Source organism: Pituophis catenifer, unplaced genomic scaffold (assembly GCF_029215685.1).
Source record: "Pituophis catenifer annectens isolate HBS135680 unplaced genomic scaffold, rPitCat1.0.hap2 SCAF_6, whole genome shotgun sequence".
Classification (NCBI taxonomy): Eukaryota; Metazoa; Chordata; class Lepidosauria; order Squamata; family Colubridae; genus Pituophis; species Pituophis catenifer.
The window spans coordinates 2,897,333-2,917,056 of record NW_027256886.1 but is presented as its reverse complement, the minus strand read 5'-3'; the positions used below and the strand labels follow the sequence as shown (position 1 = coordinate 2,917,056).

The following is a 19,724-nucleotide window of genomic DNA, read 5'->3' as shown; positions in this document are numbered from 1 at the left end:
CTTTGGCCACCGAATGAGAAGGAAGGACTCCCTGGAGAAGAGCTTAATGCTGGGAACGATGGAGGGCAAAAGAAGAAGGGGACGGCAGAGAACGAGGTCGGTGTGAGCTTTAATGGACTCCAGAGGATGGTAGAGGACAGGAAGGCCTGGAGGAACGTTGTCCATGGGGTCGCGATGGGTCAGACACGACTTCGCAACTAACAACAACAATGTGCCTTCAACAGACTCTTCTCAAAGCTAAACGTACAACGTCCTCTCATTCTCCTAGCATTCGCTGTACAGGTAGTCCTCAACTTACAACCATTCCTTTAGGGATTGTTCGAAATTGCGACAGCGCTGAAAAAAAGTGACTTAGGACCGTTTTTCACACTTGTGGCCGTTGCAGCATCCCCATGATCACGTGATCAAAATTGGTGTGCTTGGCAACTGAGTCATATTTATGACAGTCACAATGTCCTGGGGAAGGGGGGGGTGTCAGGTGATCCCCTTTTGCGACCGTCTGTCAAGCAAAGTCAGTGGGGAAGTCAGATTCACTTAACAACCGTGTTACTAATTTAACAAGTGCAGTGTTTCACTTAACGACTGTGGCAAGAATGGGCAAAAATGTCTCGCTTTACGCTCAGTTCTGATTGTAAGGACTACCTGTATTTACCCAAACGACAATCCGACCCCAAACACAAACAGAGACAGAAATAAAAAATATACAGACGCAACCTGAGTCCTGTTGGAGAAGGGCGGTATACAAATAAAATAAAATAAAATAAATAAATAAATAAATAAATACTACCTTCGTACGCTGTTGACCTGGGGATGCCCATTTCTCCCTCTCTACATAAACTGACAGTGGTACAGATGGTCCTTTGATTTACGACCACAATTGAGCCCAAAATTTATGTTGCTAAGTGAGACGTTTGTTAAGGGAGTTTTGCCCAATTCTACAACCTTTCTTGCCACAGTTGTTAAGTGAATCACTGAAGTTTTTCGGTTAAGTGAATCTGGCTTCTCCGTTGACTGTGTTTGACAGAAGATGGAGAAAAGGTGATCACATGACCCCAGGATGCCACATCCGTCATAAATATGAACCAGTTGTCAAACATCTGAATATAAATCACATGGCCACGACCACAGTTGTTAAGTGTGAAAAATGTTCTTAAGTCGCTTTTTTCAGTGCCGCTGTAACTTTGGACTAAATGAACTGTTGTAAGTCAAGGACTACCTGTACACCTATGCAAATATACAGGTAGTCCTCGACTTACAACAGTTCGTTTAGTGACTTACGACCATTTTTCACGCTTATAACTATTGCAGCATCCCCATGGTCATGTGATCAAAATTCAGAAGCTTGGCCACTGAATCGTATTTATGACGTTTGCAGTGTCCCAGAGTCACTTGATCACCTTTTGTGACCGTCCATGGGGAAGCCAGGTTCACTTAACAACCGTGGTACTAATTTAACGTCTGCAGTGATTCACTTCACTTCACAATTTACGACACAAGAAAGGTCGTAAAATGGTGCAAAATTTTTACGGAGCGAGCCTGGATAGCTATGCAGACAAAGGCACTGTAATTTAACACCAGCTGTCTGCAATTACTGTAAGTTCAAATCTCACCAGGCTCAAGGTTGACTCAGCCGGAATTCCATCCTTTCTAAGGTAGGTAAATTGAGGACCCAGTTTGTGGGGGCAATAAGCTGACTTTGTATAAAATACACAAAAGTATGAAGGCTATTGCTTAACGCACTGTAGGCCGCCCTGAGTCTCCGGAGAAGGGCGGCATATAAATCAAATTAAAAATAAAAAAATAAAATAAAATAAAATAAAATTCACTGAACCACTGTCTCGCTTAGCAACGTAAATTTCAGGCTGAATTGTGCTCGTAAGACAAGGACTATCTATATATGTTTCTACCTGTAACTTCTTCCCAAAGTTACACTCCAGGAATTGGAATAGGATTATGGAAAAACGATGCAAGTGCCTTTAAACCAAAACTTAAAAACTCTGCGTAAGGAAAGTCCCAGGCTCAATCCTCAATCAGTGGAACAGAAGTTGCTTTCTGAAATCGTGGGAGCTCCATCACTGGAGGTTTTTAAGAAGAGATTGGATTGCCAGTTGGCTAAAATGGCATAGGACAGTGTTGGTGAATCTTTTCAGCACCGAGTGCCAAAACGGGAGCATGCGTACATGCGCGGGGGAGCGCCAGAAACCGGAAGAGCAGTTCCCCGCCACACATGCGCGCGCCGAGAAGCTGAGCTTTTGGTTTCCGGCAAGCGCATGCACGCCAGTCACCTGGTCTTTCTAGTTTCTGGTGCTCCTGCACGCACGAAAACCAATTGGTCGGCGTGCATGCGCTCACCACAACCCGGAAGAGCAACGGGCGACGGTTGGCGTGCCCAGAGAGACGGCTCTGCACGCCACTTCCAGCACGCGTGCCATAGGTTTGACATCACCGGTATAGGATCTCCTGCCTAAGCAAGGGGCTGGACTAGGTTCCTTTCAACTCTGTTATTCTGTTCTTCTGTGTCTCCAAATAGGTCTGGAAAAGCAAACCACATTTTTAAGGCCAGCTGCCTGGATGCTGCCAACCAGGTGATCAATTAAAAGTGCTTAATTTCTCCCCTTTAACCTCAGGAAAGGAAAGAGAACATGGCCAGGTTACTCCGCATCTCTACCAGCCTGGGGTTTCCCCAAAATGCCAAGTCTTGTTCTTTTTCCCAGCCAAGTACCATTCGGTTCCTTAACCGGCATTTATTTCAATTATGCTGGCTGAGGATAATGGTTTTAGCATCAACACATCTGGAAGGCACCAAACTGGGGAAGGCTGATCTACAAGTTTCTTTCCTTCAAGTTAAATTAATGAGGTAACTAACTCCTGCCAAGAAATTACTCAGGAAAAAATTTGTTTTTACAGTAATGATTTTTTTTTTTTTATTGTCTTCCATTCAATCGGGTTGAATTCTCGGAGACAGCATGAAGTTTTCTTGGCAAGGTTTTTCGGTAGCGGTCTGCCATTGCTTCCTTCCCAGGGCTGGGAGAAAGTGACTGGTCCAAGGACAGGATTAGAACTCATGTTCTCGGTTTCAAGCCTGATATCTTAATCCTTACACCAAACTGGCTCTCCACCGTAATGATTTATAGCAGGGGTATCAAACTCAAGGCCTGAGGACCGGATCCAGCCTGCGGGGGGCTTAGATCTGGCCACCTTGGAAAGAACGGACCGGCCCGCGGTACCTCTGCTAGTGAAAACAGAGCTCGGGAGGGCTGCGGGCGGCCCTCCCAAATTCCATTTTTGCTGGCAGAGAGTTGCAGGAGGCCATCGCAGCCACGCGTGGCTCTCCCGAGCTCTGTTCTCTCTGGCAGAGGGTTGCAGGAGGTCGTCGCAGCCCTGTTTTCACTGGCAGAGCACTGGGGTCACCACAGGCACCCCCGACACGAGTGACCTCAAGCTGGCCACGCCCACCCTGACCCCCGGAGGTCAAACACAACCCTTTTTTTTTTTTTTTTAATTTGATTTATATGCCGCCCTTCTCCGGAGACTCAGGCCGGCTTACAATGCGTTAAGCAATAGCCTTCATACTTTTGTACATTTATACAAAGTCAGCTTATTGCCCCCACAAACTGGGTCCTCATTTTTTTTTATTTTTTTATTTTTTTATTTGATTTATATGCCGCCCTTCTCCAGAGACTCAGGGCAGCTTACAATGTGCTCAGCAATAGCCTTCATCCTTTTGTATATTTATACAAAGTCAGCTTATTGCCCCCACAAACTGGGTCCTCATTTTACCTACCTTAGAAAGGATGGAAGGCTGAGTCAACCTTGAGCCTTGGCGAGATTCGAACCTGCAATAATTGCAGGCAGCTGGTCTTAATAACCAGCTTAATAACAGGGTGCCTTAGACCACTGTACTATCAAGGCTCTTTTACCCACCTTTGAAAGGATGGAAGGCTGAGTCGACCTTGAGCCTGGTGAGATTTGAACTTGCAGTAATTGCAAGCAGCAGATGTTAATAACAGTGCTTTAATCCACTGTGCTACCAAGGCTCTTGATGCAGCCTTCAATGAAACCGGGTTTGACTCCCCTGATTTATAGTATTCTAAAGTACCCAGTCATCTCCTCAGCAAGTATTTCTCCATCTGTGGTCCTTCGTCACAGGGAATCCGCGAAGGCTTGGGAAAAAAAAAAATGTTGTGATTTAAATCTTGAATTAAGATTTAACTGGCATGGCTGGCTCAGGAATTCTGGGAGTCAAAGTCCACCAGTCAGAAAAGGGCACTCATTCCCCACCCCTGCTTTAAAGAATTGGGGCAGGCCTGCACAAACCCCCCAGCGAATTCCTTTTTGAGAGGCATGACAGGCGCCAAACTAATCTAAGGACGGAAATTTCCTTGTGCCTTGACTGAGCCTGTTGGCAGCAAAAATGGGTGGAGGGCCACGTTCAGTACGGCTTTGCTCCAGACGAGGCCTGCCACTCCGCCAAATGTGCAACAAGGGAAAAATTAGCAAAGAAAACAAGCCGTATTGTTACACCCGACTCTCGCAACGGGTACTGCTCGCTCTCTCTATCTCGCCAGCCCAGAGCAGCCTAGCTAGCAGCTCCCGCTAACCGTCATCACCAAACCGAAATGCCAACTTGGAACGCTCACGGCTGGCAGGCCTGCAAAGCTGAGGAAGGACGGAGGGCGTGTAACGCCAGCCGGCTGTTTGAAAAAAAGCTGCAGCTTGTTGGGGCAAGGGATCCAAGCCTTTCGTCAGGAGCCGTCTCTGCTAGGAGGGAAGGGGGAGGGGGGGAGGAAATAATTCTGGCATGGATTTCAAACCGATCTCGCACAATGGAAATAAATCAGCGGATTATTTTATCCCCGTCAGATGTATCTTTCCCCCTGCACGAGAGACGGCTGCCCAAAAAACAAGCAGCCCTAGGAATCCCAGTCCCCCTTTCCTTTGCTCTGCTCCCCTAAAATAAAAGGCAGCCATGAACCCCTTGGAGGAAAAGGGGGTGATAAATTAAGAGGCCTTAGTTGCATCCTCAGAGTAGCAGTTGGGACTGCAACTTCCAGGCCCTGGCGAAGGAGAGCTGTTAATTCGATTGGGTTTGGGATTAAAAAGGACACACTCGTTCCAGTCAGGAGAAACGTGGATTAGGAGAGAAGCCCTCCCATTGCTCTATCTTGCTGGTGTTTGCTTTAGAGGAGGGGGACGGGGTGGGGGTGGGATGCTTCCAAAAGAACAAACAAGGGCTTTTTGTCAGGGCCGGCCAGAATCCAGAGTCAAAATGGAGGTCGCTGCAATGCAGAAACTGGCAGCTTGAACCAGAAAAATCAAAAAGTGACAAAAGAAATTGATGGAAGTTGAACAGAAAAGATTGAAGTTCCTAAGAGTGAGTAGGCTGATTACGTATGCCGTCATGTGCCAAAAGCGGGGGGAATGCGGGAGTCGTATGTGCGTGTGCCCACACTCATAATTCAATGCCCCCCTGTGCTCCACCCCCTCACATGCGTGTGCCACCCCACCCCCCACCCCCGCACTCCCCTTGCTTTTGGCACGACAGCAAAAAGGTTACCGGTGGGCCTGGTAGGCCTGTTTTTCACCCTCCCCAGGCTCCCCAGGCTTTCTTGGAGCCTGGGGAGGGCGAAAATGGCCTTCCCCCACCCCCTCCAGAGGCCCTCCGGAGGCCGGAAATGTCCCGTTTCCTGACTTCTGGTGGGCCCAGAAGGCCCGAAAATCAGCTGGTCGGCGCACACATGCACACTGGAGCTGAGCTAGGACAACGCTCGGGTGTCCACAGATATGGCTCTATGTGCCACCTGTGGCACGCGTGCCATAGGTTCACCATCACGAACCTAGAGCAATTTTGGTGAATCTTTTCGGCACCAAGTGCCGAAACAGCAATGGGAGTGCGTGCATGTGCCAGAAACCAGAAGAGCAGCTACCCGGTGCGCATGCGTGCGCTGGGAAGGTGGTCTTCCGGTTTCCAGTGCACGCATGTGCACCAGCCAGCTGGTCTTTGCACACACATGTGCACCAGAAACCGGAAGAGCAGCCACCTGGCGCACATATGCGCACCGGGCGGCTGCTCTTCCAATTTCTGGCACTCCCGCACACGTGAAGACCAGCTGGATGGCGCACAGGAACCCGGAGCAATGGGAGCACCAGAGCAACGGGCGACAGCTTGCGTCCCTGTAGAAATAGCTCTGTGTGCCACTTCCGGCACGCGTACCGTAAGTTCACCATCACGGACCTAGAGGTTTCTCACTGGATGCCATCTGTAGAAGGGAAGAGGAAGAAGACGCACCCCCCCCGCAAAAAAAACTTATTTTAGCGAACAAAACACAGCCAAATAATATTTTCTTTCCACAAAATGTTACTATACGCGTACAGATTGTTACGACAACGGAATCCAAAATTTCTGTCGCTAAGCGAGATAGGTGTTAAATGAGTGTTGCGCCATTTTGTGACCGTTCTTACCACAGTCATTAAGGGAATCACTGCAGTTGTGAAGTTAGTCGCACGGTTCTTAAGCGAATCTGGCTTGCCCACTGATTTTGCTTGTCAGGTCGCAAAAGGGGATCCTGTGACCTGGGGACACTGCGACCGTCATAAATAGGAGCCAGTTGCCAAGGGTCCGAATTTTCATCACGTGATCATGGGGATGCTGAAACGGTCGTAAATGTGAAAATTGTCATAAGTCGCTTTTCCCAGTGCGGTTGTTAACATCGAAACAGTCACTAAATGAATGGTCGTTAAGTCGAGGACTACCTGTATTTTATTGCATAGTTTCTCTCCCATCCTTCTTCCCCAAAATTTGTGTTGGCACATTTGACCTCTGCACTCCTTCCTGTTATCCTCATTCCTCTGATATTTGGCTTATAAAGCACCCTAAGCTGTTGTTTGTTTTACCAACGGTTTGCTGAATAAATTACACAACCAGCGGGCGGCCACACAATAGGCCGAGCCAGAAATTAAGGATGGCCAATCCACCCATGGAGCAGTTTACACAATCTGCTAAAGCCTCAAACCAAACAAACAATATGATCATTTAGCGTGTTGTCTGAGCCGCGGCTGAATGGCAGTTAGTAGAACTGATGGCCGAATGAGTTCCGTTGCAACACTTCCTTCCTTGAAGCTCTCTACTCTTATGGTCTAAATCCTGTAGGTATTTTGGACAGGAAATCTCCATCTCTTGCTATTGATCGGTTAGCTGGAGTAAAGAATTAGAATAGACTAGAGCTGGAAGGGACTTTGGAGGTCTTCTAGTCCAGCCCCCTGCTCAAGCAGGAGAACTTATACCAGTGATGGCGAACCTTTTCGGCACCGAGTTGCGGGCGCGTCTGGCCCGCAACCCAGAAGACGAGCTGCCCAGGGCACATACGCGTGCCCAAAAACAAACTTCCGGTTTCAGCTACTGAACGTCCGGTTTCAGCCAGCTACCCTTCTCGGTTTCCGGCGTGCATGCGCACGCGACAATCAGCTGGCTGGCACACATGCTCACACAGGAAAACGGAAGACCAGCTCTTCTATTTTCCGGCACTGCCGCATGCAAAAAAGCCAGCTGATCGTCGAGCGCAAATGCGCGCTAGAAACCCGGAAGAGAAACGGGCGACGCCGCACATGCCAAGGGACATGGCTCCGCATGACGCTTCGGGCACGCGTGCCATAGGTTCACCGTCACGGACCTATACAATCTCAGACAAGTGACCGTCCAGTCTGTTCTTAAAAACTTCCAGTGATGGAGCACCCACGATTTCTGAAGGCAAGCTGTTCCATTGGTTAATTGTCCACACTGTTAGGAAGTTACTCCTTAATTCCAGGTTGCTTCTCTCTTTGATTAGTTTCCAACAGGGTGGATAAAAATCAATGATTTTTTAAAAAAAAATCAAAAAAATCGGATTTTTTTGATTTAAATCGGATTTTTTTATTTAAATCAGATTTTTTTGATTTTTATTGAATTTATTTTAATAAAAAACTTTTGGGGTAAAAATCTATCGTAAGAGAGTTTTCTATTTAAGATACATAAATAATTTAGTTTATTCAGCATGAAATGGAGCTGAGTTATGTAGCAGGAGGCTGTATATTCTGCAACTCTGGGCTATCAGTGAGTCAACAGCGGGTCAAAGGAGTAGCAGAGATGACAGTTGCTCTTTAAAAATTATGATTTAAATCGAGTTGATTTAAATCAAGCCTTTTTACTAGTGATTTAAATCGTGATTTAAATCAACTCGATTTAAATCAAATCCACCCTGATTTCCAACCATTGTTTCTTGTCCCGCCCTCTGGTGCTTTGGAAAATAATTTGACTCCCTCTTCTTTGTGGCAGCCCCTCAAATACTGAAATACTGCTATCATGTCACCCCTAATTCTTTTCTTTAGACTAGCCCAGGGGTCAGCAACCTGCAGCTCTGGAGCCGCATGTGGCTCTTTCATCCCTCTGCTGCGGCTCCCTGTTGCTGGTCGGCTCCACAATTGATAGGGCTTTCAGTTAGGACAGGTAGAGGAAAAAGGACGCTGTGCTAGGAGGAGACTCTACGGTAGGAGAACCAGACTTCTGGTCAGCAGAGGAAAAAGGATGCCGCGCTAAGAGGAGACTATGATGGGGGAACCGGACTTCCGGTCGGCTCCAGAATTGAACAGGGGCTTCCGGTTAGGACCTTTGTGGCTCTTTGAGTGTTTAAGTTTGCTGGTCCCTGGACTAGCCAAACCCAAATCCTGCAGCCGTTCTTCGTATGTTTTAGTCTCCAGGTCTTTGATCATCTTAGTTGCTCTTGTCTGAACTGTTTCCAAAGTCTCAACATCTTTTTTGTAGTATGGTGACCAAAATTGGTTGCAGTATTCCAGGTGTGGTCTCACTAGGGTTTTGTAAAGTGGTACTAATACTTCACGTGATCTTGATTCTATGCCTCTGGCGAAACTTAACAGGAACGTCTCTCTTCCATCTCCAGAACCTCCAGGCAATTTTAAATGCCATCGTTAAGAGCAAAAGCAGAGGGAAGAAAGAATAAGGACTCCGACAAAATGCTTCGTTTTGAAAGTGAATCCTAAACGGGAAATAGGCTTAACAATGGTTTAACAGTGTCATTTTGACACCGTGACCCTGCCAGGCCTCTGGACCAGGGGTGAAATGCTCCCGGTTCGGACCGGATCGCCCGATCCGGTAGCGATGGCGACGGATGGTTCGGAGAACTGGTAGCAAAAATCCCTGCCCCTCCCCCATGCCCAGCTGAGCAGCACGATCATCAGAGGCTTTTTTTTTTAAAAAAAACTTTTAAAAGCATTTTTTCTACAACCTCTTCGGCCGAAAAAAAAATGCTTTTAAAAGAAAACAAAAGCCTCTGACGATCATGCAACTCAGCTGGGATCATCAGAGGCTTTTAAAAGCATTTTTTTTACAACCTCTTCAGCCGAAGAGGTTGTAGAAAAAATGCTTTTAAAAGTTTTTTTTTTAAAAAAAAGTTGGCCATGCCCACCCAGTCACATTACCCCCCCACCACCAAGCCACGCCCACAGAACCGGTAGCAACAAATTTTACATTTCACCACTGCTCTGGATCTTCCGAAAGTTACGCGAAAGGAACCTACTCTCGCACGGCCTCCGGAACCTCCGAAATGCCACGCTAGAATGGAGCATGTTTTACTTCTCTTTCAGACAAACGCATTTGTTTGAAGTCTCCAGGCTTCATGCAATCTAGAACTGCCTTCGATAGACATTATGAAAAACAATTTACAATTATGTACGGATGCATTTAAATAGTTTACGGGTAGTCCTCAACTTACAACCCCGATGGAGCCCAAAATTTCTGTTGCTCAGCGAGGCTGTTGAGTGAGTTTCGCCTCATTTTACAACCTTTCTTGCCGCCGCCGTTAAGTGAGTCACCGCCGTTGTTAAATGAGTAACATGGTTGTCAGGGGGAAAATCTGGCTTCCCTGTGGACTTTTGTTCGTCAGAAGGTTGCAAAAAGTGCATAAATATGAGCCAGTTGCCCAGTATCTGAATTTTGATCACGTGACCGGGGGGTCGTTAAGTGGGAAAGACAATCGTAAGTCACTTTTGTCCCTGCCGTTTGTAACTTTAAACGGTCACTACATGAACTATTGTTAAGTCGAAGATTACCTGTAATCGATTGCTCTTCATTTCTCTTTTGCCTGGAGGGAGAGATGATTTGTCTGTTTGCACATCTGTATGTGTGTGTGCGCGAGAAAGAGAGAGAGAAAATGTATGTGTGAGAGAAAAAGAGAAAGAACAAGAGAGATTGTGTGTGTGAGAGAGAAAATGAATGTGTGAAAGAAGAGAAAAAGAGATTGTGTGTGTATGAGTGAGAGAAAGCAGGAGAGGGAGAGAGAGAGAGAGAGAGAGAGAGGGAGGAAGAAAGCAAGAGAGACGGAGCAGAGACAGAAAAGAGGGAAGGGGGAGAGAGAGAAATGTATGTGTGAGAGAAAAATAGAGAAAGAGCAAGAGAGATTGTGTGTGTGTGAGAAAGAAAATGAATGTATGAAAGAAGAGAAAAAAGATTGTGTGTGTGTGTGTGTGAGAGAGAGAGAGAGAAAGCAGGAGAGGGAGGGGGAGGGAGAAAGAGAGAGAGAGCAAGCAAGAGGGAGTAGAGACAGAAAAGAGGGAAGGGGAGAAAGAGAAAGAGAGAAAATGTATGTGTGAGAGAAAAAGAGAAAGAGATTGTGTGAGAGAGAGAGAAAATTAATGTGTGAAAGAAGAGAAAAAGAGATTGTGTGTGTATGAGTGAGAGAAAGCAGGAGAGTGAGAGAAGCGGGGAGGGAGAAAGCAAGAGAGGGAGCAAAGACAGAAAAGAGGGAAGGGGGGAGAGAGAGAGAAAATGTATGTGTGAGAGAAAAAGAGAGAAAAGAGCAAGAGAGATTGTCTGTGTGAGAGAGAAAATGAATGTGTGAAAGAAGAGAAAAAGAGATTGTGTGTGTATGAGTGAGAGAAAGCAGGAGAGGAAGAGAGGCGGGGAGGGAGAAAGCAAGAGAGGGAGCAGAGACAGAAAAGAGGGAAGGGGGGAGAGAGAGAGAAAATGTATGTGTGAGAGAAAAAGAGAGAAAAGAGCAAGAGAGATTGTGTGTGTGAGAGAGAAAATGAATGTGTGAAAGAAGAAAAAAAAAGAGATTGTGTGTGTATGAGTGAGAGAGAGAGAGAAAGCAAGAGAGAGGGAGCAGAGACAGAGAAAAGAGGGAAGGAGGGAGGGAAAGAGAGAGAGAAAATGTATGTGAGGAAAAATATAGAGAAAGGCCAAGAGACTGTGTGGGTAAGAAAGAGAGAAAATGTGTGTGAGAGAACAGAGAGGAAAAGAGATATTGTGTGTGTGTATAAGAAAAAGAGAGAAAAAGGGAGGGAGGGAGGGAGAGAAGGAGAGAGAGAGAAATGCCAACAGAGTCAGGGTAGGCATTTTTTGAATTTCTGAGAAGCCAAGCCCAAAAGGTTTGCCATTCCTGGCACAGACTGAAGAAGGATTCCAATGTTATCTCAGACTTTGGGCTTCACGTGACTTCAGGTTATTTCCTCTTTAATAGCAAGGGGATGCTATTCCAGTTATATACATAAGAAATATGATAAGCACTAAAGCAGATAATTTGATAATAAAGAGTCACTTGGATAGGGATGAGGCTGAGGTCTAAATTTGGTAGATAAAATACAGGTAGTCCTTGACAGGTAGTCCACAATGCAGTCCAACATTTCTCTAGCTAAGGGAAACATTTGCTAAGCGAGTTTTGCTCCATTTTGCGACCTTTCTGGCCCCCATTGTTAAATGAATCACTGCAGCGGTTAAGTTACTAACATGGTTGTTAAGTGAATCTGGTTTCTCCATTGATTTTGCTTGCCAGGAGGTCAGAAAAGGGGAGGTCGCATGACCCGGGACACTGCAAAACTCATAAATATGAATCAGTTGCCAAGCCTCTGAATTTTAGGTGACCAATGGGGATGCTGCAAAGGTTGCAAATGTGAAAAAACGGTCACAATGGTGGTGTTATAACTTCGAACGGTCACTAAATGAACTGTTGTAACTTGAGGAGTACCTCTATTTTATTGCATAAGTGCAAATTGTGTAGCAGTTGGGCAAGGAGAGAGATCGGCCATTCTAAAAAAAAACTTCATTAATACAGGTGGACTTTAAGAGATTAACAGAGTTGGAAGGGACCTTGTAGGTCATCTAGTCCAACCCCCCATCCATGCAGGAGACTCTACACCGTTTCTGACAGATGGCAGTCCAGTCTCTTCTTTAAAACATATTATGATTTACTTGGGAAAATGTCTTGGGAATCACGCCCCAAACTTCACTGAAATTCATCGGTATGTCAAGTAAATTCTTTCACATCGCAAAAAAGAGAAATTTCAGGTTGGCATGACCACCCTAAAGAGACATCTGTAATCGTGAGGAGCACAACTATTTTAATCATCCCTACAAACTTTCAAATGATACCTGTAGCATTTTTGGGGGTATTGGATAAGACTCTTGAGAAAAATCAACCATGACTGTTTTTTAGAACACGGCTCTCCAACCTTGGCAACTTTAAGACTTGTGGACTTCAATTCCCAGAATTCCTCAGTCAGCAAAGCTTAAAAAGTTTTGCTGGCTTTGCTGGCTGAGGAATTCTGGGAGTTGAAGTCCACAAGACTTAAAATTTCACTAGCTTTGCTGGCTGAGGAATTCTGGGAGTTGAAGTCCACAAGACTTAAAATTTCGCTGGCTTTGCTGGCTGAGGAATTCTGGGAGTTGAAGTCCACAAGTCTTAAAGTTGCCAAGGTTGGAGACCCCTGCTTTAGAAGGACAATTCCTGAAGCTGAAATATTTTGGCCATCGAATGAGAAGAGAGGACATCTTGGAAAAGACCCCGATGTGGGGAAAGATGGAAGGCAGGAGGAGAAGGGGACGACAGTGGATGAAATGGTTAGACGTTCTCATCGACACAATGAATATGAATTTTAGCAAACTCAGGGTGACAGTGGAGGACAGGGGGTTCTGGAGTACTACAGCGTACGGGATCACAAAGACACAACTTAGTGACTGAACGACGACTAGCATTTTTAAAATCATTCCTTTTACATCTTCCAATTTTTTTTGTTGCTGCACTAATATACAACGCAAGAGCCACAATGGTACTGAACCAGCACCAAGGAGATCCCAGTTCTAGTCCACCCGTAGCCACAGAATCTACCTCCTAGGGTTATTGTAGGAAAAATTGGAGGGAGCCCTAGGCATATTACCTAAAGTAGCTTTTACTCCACAGGAACTCCGTGCCTCACATTCTTATGAGCAAATAAGTTCAACCTTCAAATGGTTGAAAAGAAAACAACCTTATTCAGAACAGTTCTAACAGGTAGCCAGTGGTGGGTTGCTACCAGTTCACACCGGTTCGCCCGAACCGGCAGCAGCAGGAGGCTCCACCCACCTGCCCGGATGTCATCAAATACACTCTGAGCATGCAAACAGGTAGCAAAGGTAAGTGAAACCCACCACCGCAGGTAGCCCTTGCCTTAGGACCACAACTGAGCCCAAAAATTCGGTTGCTACGTGAGACGTGGTTAAGTGAATCCTGCCCCATTTTACAGCCTGTCTTGCCCCTGTTGTTAAGTGAATCACTGTAGTTGTTAAGTTAGTAACACGGTCGTTAAGCAAGTATTGGCTCCCCCCAATGACTTTGCTGCTCTGAAGGTCGCAAAAGGGGATCACGTGAGACACTGGCGACCGTCATAAATGTGAGCCAAGTGTGTGAAGTTTGATCACATGGCCGTGGGGAATGCTGCTGCAACCGTCGTTAAGCATGAAGAAATGGTGATAAGTCACTTTTTTCAGGGCCGTTGTTAACTTTGAATGGTCAGTAAATGAACGGAGGCCTATCCGTATTTCATCTCCAACAAGCTGAAGGCTAAACAACCACAAGGCAGGGATTTGGGGAGAGAAAGGGGGCCTCCTTGCTTGCCCCAGGCACCGACACTTCCTAAGCTGGCCCTACCCCACCAGCTGAACTCTGAACTAGCAAGGACAAAAGGGCTATTTTAGGAAACCATTTGTTCAGAAGATATTTAGTTCCACCAAAAGTATTTTCCAGCCAAGCAGTTACAACAGTGAGAGGAGGAGGAGGAGGAGGAGGAGACGAGAAATTTGAGTCTATGGCAGGATCCTGTCCAGACTCAGGACTGATCAAAGGCTCATCCTTCCACCATCTTTCTGGAAGATTACAAAATTGGCATTCAAACTCCTCTTGAATTCTGCACAGGCATCCAACGGGATCCCCAGGACAGAAGCCAAAAACAATCAGCATTCATTATTTTGGATTATTTGTTTGTGGGGGGGGAAAAACCCACTGTTCTTCGGAAGATCTGTCCACTAGACAAACTGTGCAAAAACTGTAAGCTCGGAGAGCCTGGGATCGAAGCGCTCTATAGTTTCCATAGGACAGGAAAACAAAGAAAGATTCCCTCTTTGCCAGCAGCTAAGTCCAGGAGTAATAACTGTGTCTGGCTACTACAATTCCCTCTGCTGCCCTGAGGGTTTCACCATCTTAAGCAAGCATCTTTTCTCCATTAACCCGTGCAATTGGCCAAACCGCTTGATCCGAAGCAGATCTCCTCCCAAGCCCCAAAATGTGAACTGTGGACTTTGTAAAAAACTTCAGGATGGGGTGAGTAAGATTCTAAAGCACTGAGAGTCCCAGAGAATTAAAATTGAGTGCAAGTCTCAGTAGAATTTGGGCTGGGGAGCAGCAAAATCTCCAACCCTGCAATGCAATACAGGTAGTCCTCGACTTACGACCAGAACCGAAAATTTCTGCGGCTGAGCAAGACGGTTAAGTGAGCTTTGCCCCATTTTTTTCCCCGACCTTTCTTGCCACAGTTGTTAAGTGAATCACTGCAGTTGTTAAGTTAGTATAACACCATTGTTAAGTGACTCTGGTTCCCCGTCGACTCTGCTTGTCAGGAGGTCGCAAAAGGGGACCTTGGGACACTGCAACCGTCATAAATATGAGTCAGTTGCCAAGCATCTGAATTTGGATCATGGAACCATAGGGCTGCCACAATGGTTGTACGTATGAAAGACAGTCACTGTTTTCAGTGCCATGGTTAACTTCAGTCGCTAAATGAACAGGTTGTAAGTCAAGGACTACATATACAGGTAATCCTCCACTTCCAACCACAATTGGATCAGAATTTCCGTCGCTAAGCAAAGCATTGAGTCGTAACCCAGTTTTGCAAGCTTTATTGCCACAGCTGTTAAGCAAATGGCTGCAGTTCTTAAGCGCCCTACCTGGTCATTAAGTGAATCTAACCTCAACCTTTGACTCTGCTTGTCGGAAGCCGGCTGGGAAGATCCCAAACGGTGATCCTGTGATCCCAGAACCCTGCAACTCTCATAAATACATGCCAGTTGCCCAGCATTTGAATTTGGATCGTGTGCCTATCCGGATAATACGATGTTCGTGGTGAGGCCCAGTTCGACGTCACTTTTGCTCAACACCGTTGTAACTTCGAACACTCAAATTTTTTTAAAAAATGGTTGTAAACAAAGGACAACCTGTAATGGGTGTTGGGAGACACACCTCTTAAATCCAGTTGCTAACCTGTTAGCGGTCCAATTGAGAAACAGGGGAAAACATTCAACCTTCCACAAGTTGTTTCTTTCATAAATGATGAAGCTACAAGCCAACATTGAAGCTGCTCTTGAGGTTCAGGCAGGACATTTTTTGAGGCTCTACCCCAATTAAAGCTGGGACCTTGGAACTGGCAATTATGGCCTAGCCTTTACAGGCTGCAGGAACCGCCATCTTAATTGGAGATAATGAGCATTCCAGCAACAGGGACTGTCATGATGTAAAGCTTGGTGCCTCGGGTTAAACGCAGGCTAGGATTTCTGGGACTGCGCCTCTTATTTGAACCCAGGCTGCTCGGGTAGAGCTTAAAGTACAACCTATTGGGTAACACCCGCCACGGGTGAAGCGGTTTACACCACACATCAAAAAAAGAAATTGGTGGCATCAAAATTGACGGATAAATCCAGGATGAAATTGAGTTGCTGAGCTGCGGTGGAACTGGCCCTTTTGTTCCTCTATACTTCGGAGGAGGAAAATTTGATTTCTCCCATGGGGAAGAGGGTAGAAATTGGGGTTCTGGAGAAGCATCGGGTGGCCGAAGATTTTATTGGGGAAAATAAAAGAATATTTGTAATTTGGGATTGGAATGAAGTGGGGGGGGGTCTTTGCTGCTCTCTGGTCTTTGTTGTTTCCTTGCAGATGTTTCATGGCCCAAGTTACTAGTCTGGATCATGAAAGGTTTGCAAGAAGAGAAGAAAGTTCAGAGAATACCAAGGACACCACAGTGCTCCCCTTCCTCCTCCTTGCGAACCCTACTCTCTTCTAGCACTGATTATGTTACCTAGTTGGGTCATGAGATGTCTTCAAGAAAAGAACCAAGCACAAAAATTACCAAGGATCCCACAGGCCTCCCCTTCCTCCTGCCCCTCTTCCTCTTCCTCCCTGCAAACCCCTCTCTCTTCCAGCACTGATGAAGTTACCTAGTTTGGGTCATAAGATGTTTTCAAGAAAACAACCAAGCACAGAGAATACCAAGGATCCCACAGGCCTCCCCTTCCTCCTGCCTCCCCCTCCCCCTTGCAAACCCCCCTCTCTTCCAGCACTGATGATGTTACCTAGTTGGGTCATGAGATGTCTTCAAGAAAAGAACCAAGCAGAGAATACCAAGGATCCCACAGGCCTCCCCTTCCTCCTGCCTCTCTTCCTCCCCCCTCCTCCCTGCAAACCCCCCTCTCTTCCAACACTGATGATGTTACCTAGTTGGGTCACGAAATGTCTGCAAGAAAACAACCAAGCTCAGAAAATACCAAGGATCCCACAGGCCTCCCCTTCCTCCTCCCTGCAAACCCCACTCTCTCCCAACACTGATGATGTTACCTAGTTTGGGTCATGAGATGTCTTCAAGAAAAGAACCAAGCACAGAGATTACCAAGGATCCCACAGGCCTCCCCTTCCTCCTGCCTCCCCCTCCCCCTTGCAAACCCCCCTCTCTTCCAGCACTGATGATGTTACCTAGTTGGGTCATGAGATGTATTCAAGAAAAGAACCAAGCAGAGATTACCAAGGATCCCACAGGCCTCCCCCTCCTCCCTGCAAACCCCCCTCTCTTGCACCACTGATGATGTTACCTAGTTGGGTCACGAAAAGTCTGCCAGAAAACAACCAAGCTCAGAGACCACCTAGGACACCCCTCAAACCTGGGGGGAGGGGGGGGAAGGAGGACAACTGCCCATCTTACCAAGACCAACCCAGGGGTGGGGGGTGGGGGATTACTGCAGGGTTGCCCCCCCCAAAAAATAAAAAACCCCTCCATCTCCCAAGCTCCGACCCGCGTCGATGGGCTTCATCATGCGCAAGGCAGGCATCCGAGTTCAACCCGGCCAGCCAAGACCGGGTTAGGCGCGGGTTAAGCTACACGGAGCTGGCTTTTTTTTTTTTGTTCTCTAAAGCCAAAGGCGGCGGCGGCGGCGGCGCAGCAACCGAAAGCCCAGCAACGACGCGGCGGCGCCAGCGAAGCCGGCTCGGCCGGCCGGGGAGGATGGGAGTTGCAATCCAAAGAAAGATTGTTGGAAAGGGGAAAGGGGAGGGGGGTGTTTCAGGATAGTGCTGGGGAGGAGGAGGAGGAGGGGGTGGGTGGAAAGGACAAGGGAGGGGGGGGCTGTTCCCAGGGACTCCAAAGCCCATCATCCCCTCCCCCGGGCTGCCTCTCTCTCTCACCCGAAATCATCGTCCATGGACTTGAAGTAGAACTTGTAGTTGGGCCGGTTGAGCAGCGCCTTGAAGTCGCCCAGCGTGACCCGCTCGGCCGGCAGCGGCAGCTTGACCAGGTAGGGCGTCTCCTGGTCGTCCAGGTGGTAGATGATCTTCGTCTCCGACGCCGCCATGGCCCCGCCGCGACGCCCGCCCGCCCGCCTGCCTGCCCGGCCTCCCGTCCCCTTGTTCTCGGACCGGGTTCCAGCCAGCAGCGCCGCCCGCCCCAGCGCGCAAGCTCCGGACGACCCGGCGCCGCCTCCTCCTCCTCCTCCTCGGCCTCCTCTCCCGGCTCCTCCCCTGCGTGAGGAGACGAGAGACGACGACGACGACGACGCCCCGGGGAAGAAGCTGCTGCGGGATCCTCCTAGGCCGCCGCCTCACGCCTCCCCTCCCCCACCCCCCCCCGCGCCCTTCGCTTTCCCCCCCCCCCCGGAGGCGGAGGGGTGGGGGAAGGGGGGATTCTGCACAGCCCGGGGGTTGGGAGTGGGGGAGGGGAGGGTCAGCCGGCCTGAGGGAATCGCCGCCGGTGCCGATTTTTGTCCCCGCGGTGGGCAAAAAGGCGGCTCTTTTAGTCGGTGGAGTTTGGATGGATGAATCCGTCTCTCTCTCTCTCTTTTTCTCTGTTTTTCTCTCTCTGGCTTTCCTCTCTCTCTTCCTTTCTCTCTCTCTCTCTATCTCTCTCACTCTCTTTTTGTCGCTCTCTCTCTCTTCCTTCCTTTCTTTCTCTCTCTCTATCTCTCTCACTCTTTTTGTCTCTCTTCCTTTCTCTCTCTCTCTATCTCTCTCACTCTCTTTTTGTCTCTTTCTCTCTCTCTTCCTTTCTCTCTCTATCTCTCTCTTTTTGTCTTTCTTTCTCTCTTCCTTTCTCTCTCTATCTCTCTCACTCTCTTTTTGTCTCTCTCTCTCTCTCCCTTCCTCTCCCTCTCTCTCTCTCTCTCTCTGTTTTTCTCTTTCTCTCTCTCACTCTCTTTTTGTCTCTCTCTCTCCCTTCCTCTCCCTCTCTGTTTTTCTCTTTCTCTCTTCCTTTCTCTCTCCCTTCCTCTCCCTCTCTGTTTTTCTCTTTCTCTCTTCCTTTCTCTCTCTCACTCTCTTTTTGTCTCTCTCTCTCTTCCTTTCTCTCTCTTTTTGTCTCTCTTCCTTTCTCTTTCTCTTTCTCTTTCTCTCTCTCTATCTCTCTCACTCTCTTTTTGTCGCTCTCTCTCTCTTCCTTTCTCTCTCTATCTCTCTATCTCTCTCACTCTCTTTTTGTCTCTCTTTCTCTCTCTCTTCCTTTCTCTCTCTCTATCTCTCTCACTCTTTTTGTCTCTCTTCCTTTCTCTCTCTCTCTATCTCTCTCACTCTCTTTTTGTCTCTTTCTCTCTCTTCCTTTCTCTCTCTATCTCTTTTTGTCTTTCTTTCTCTCTTCCTTTCTCTCTATCTCTCTCACTCTCTTTTTGTCTCTCTCTCTCTCTCCCTTCCTCTCCCTCTCTCTCTCTCTCTCTCTCTGTTTTTCTCTTTCTCTCTCTCTTCCTTTCTCTCTCACTCTCTTTTTGTCTCTCTCTCTCTCTCTTCCTTTCTCTCTATCTCTCTTTTTGTCTCTCTTTCTCTCTTCCTTTCTCTCTCTCTATCTCTCTCACTCTCTTTGTCTCTCTCTCTCTCTCCCTTCCTCTCCCTCTCTGTTTTTCTCTTTCTCTCTTCCTTTCTCTCTCTCACTCTCTTTTTGTCTCTCTCTCTCTCCCTTCCTCTCTCTCTCTCTCTCTGTTTCTCTCTCTCTCTCTCTCTCTTCCTTTCTCTCTTGTTTCTTTTTTTTCTTTTTTTTAAATTTGATTTATATGCCGCCCTTCTCCGGAGACTCAGGGCGGCTTACAATGCGTTAAGCAATAGTCTTCATACTTTTGTATATTTTATACAAAGTCAGCTTATTGCCCCCACAATCTGGGTCCTCATTTTACCTACCTTGGAAAG

The 19,724-nt window shown here is 47.2% G+C and overlaps 1 protein-coding gene across 1 annotated transcript in view; it reads right to left on the bottom strand.

Annotated features, from left to right (window-relative positions):
• The window catches only part of DVL3 (dishevelled segment polarity protein 3), an 89,593-nt gene extending 71,682 nt beyond the window's left edge, over nt 1-17,911 (bottom strand). The window contains 1 exon segment of the mRNA XM_070946238.1: nt 17,745-17,911. Coding sequence (XP_070802339.1) covers nt 17,745-17,911 — 167 coding nt within the window.
• Nucleotides 17,912-19,724: the final 1,813 nt, after the last annotated feature.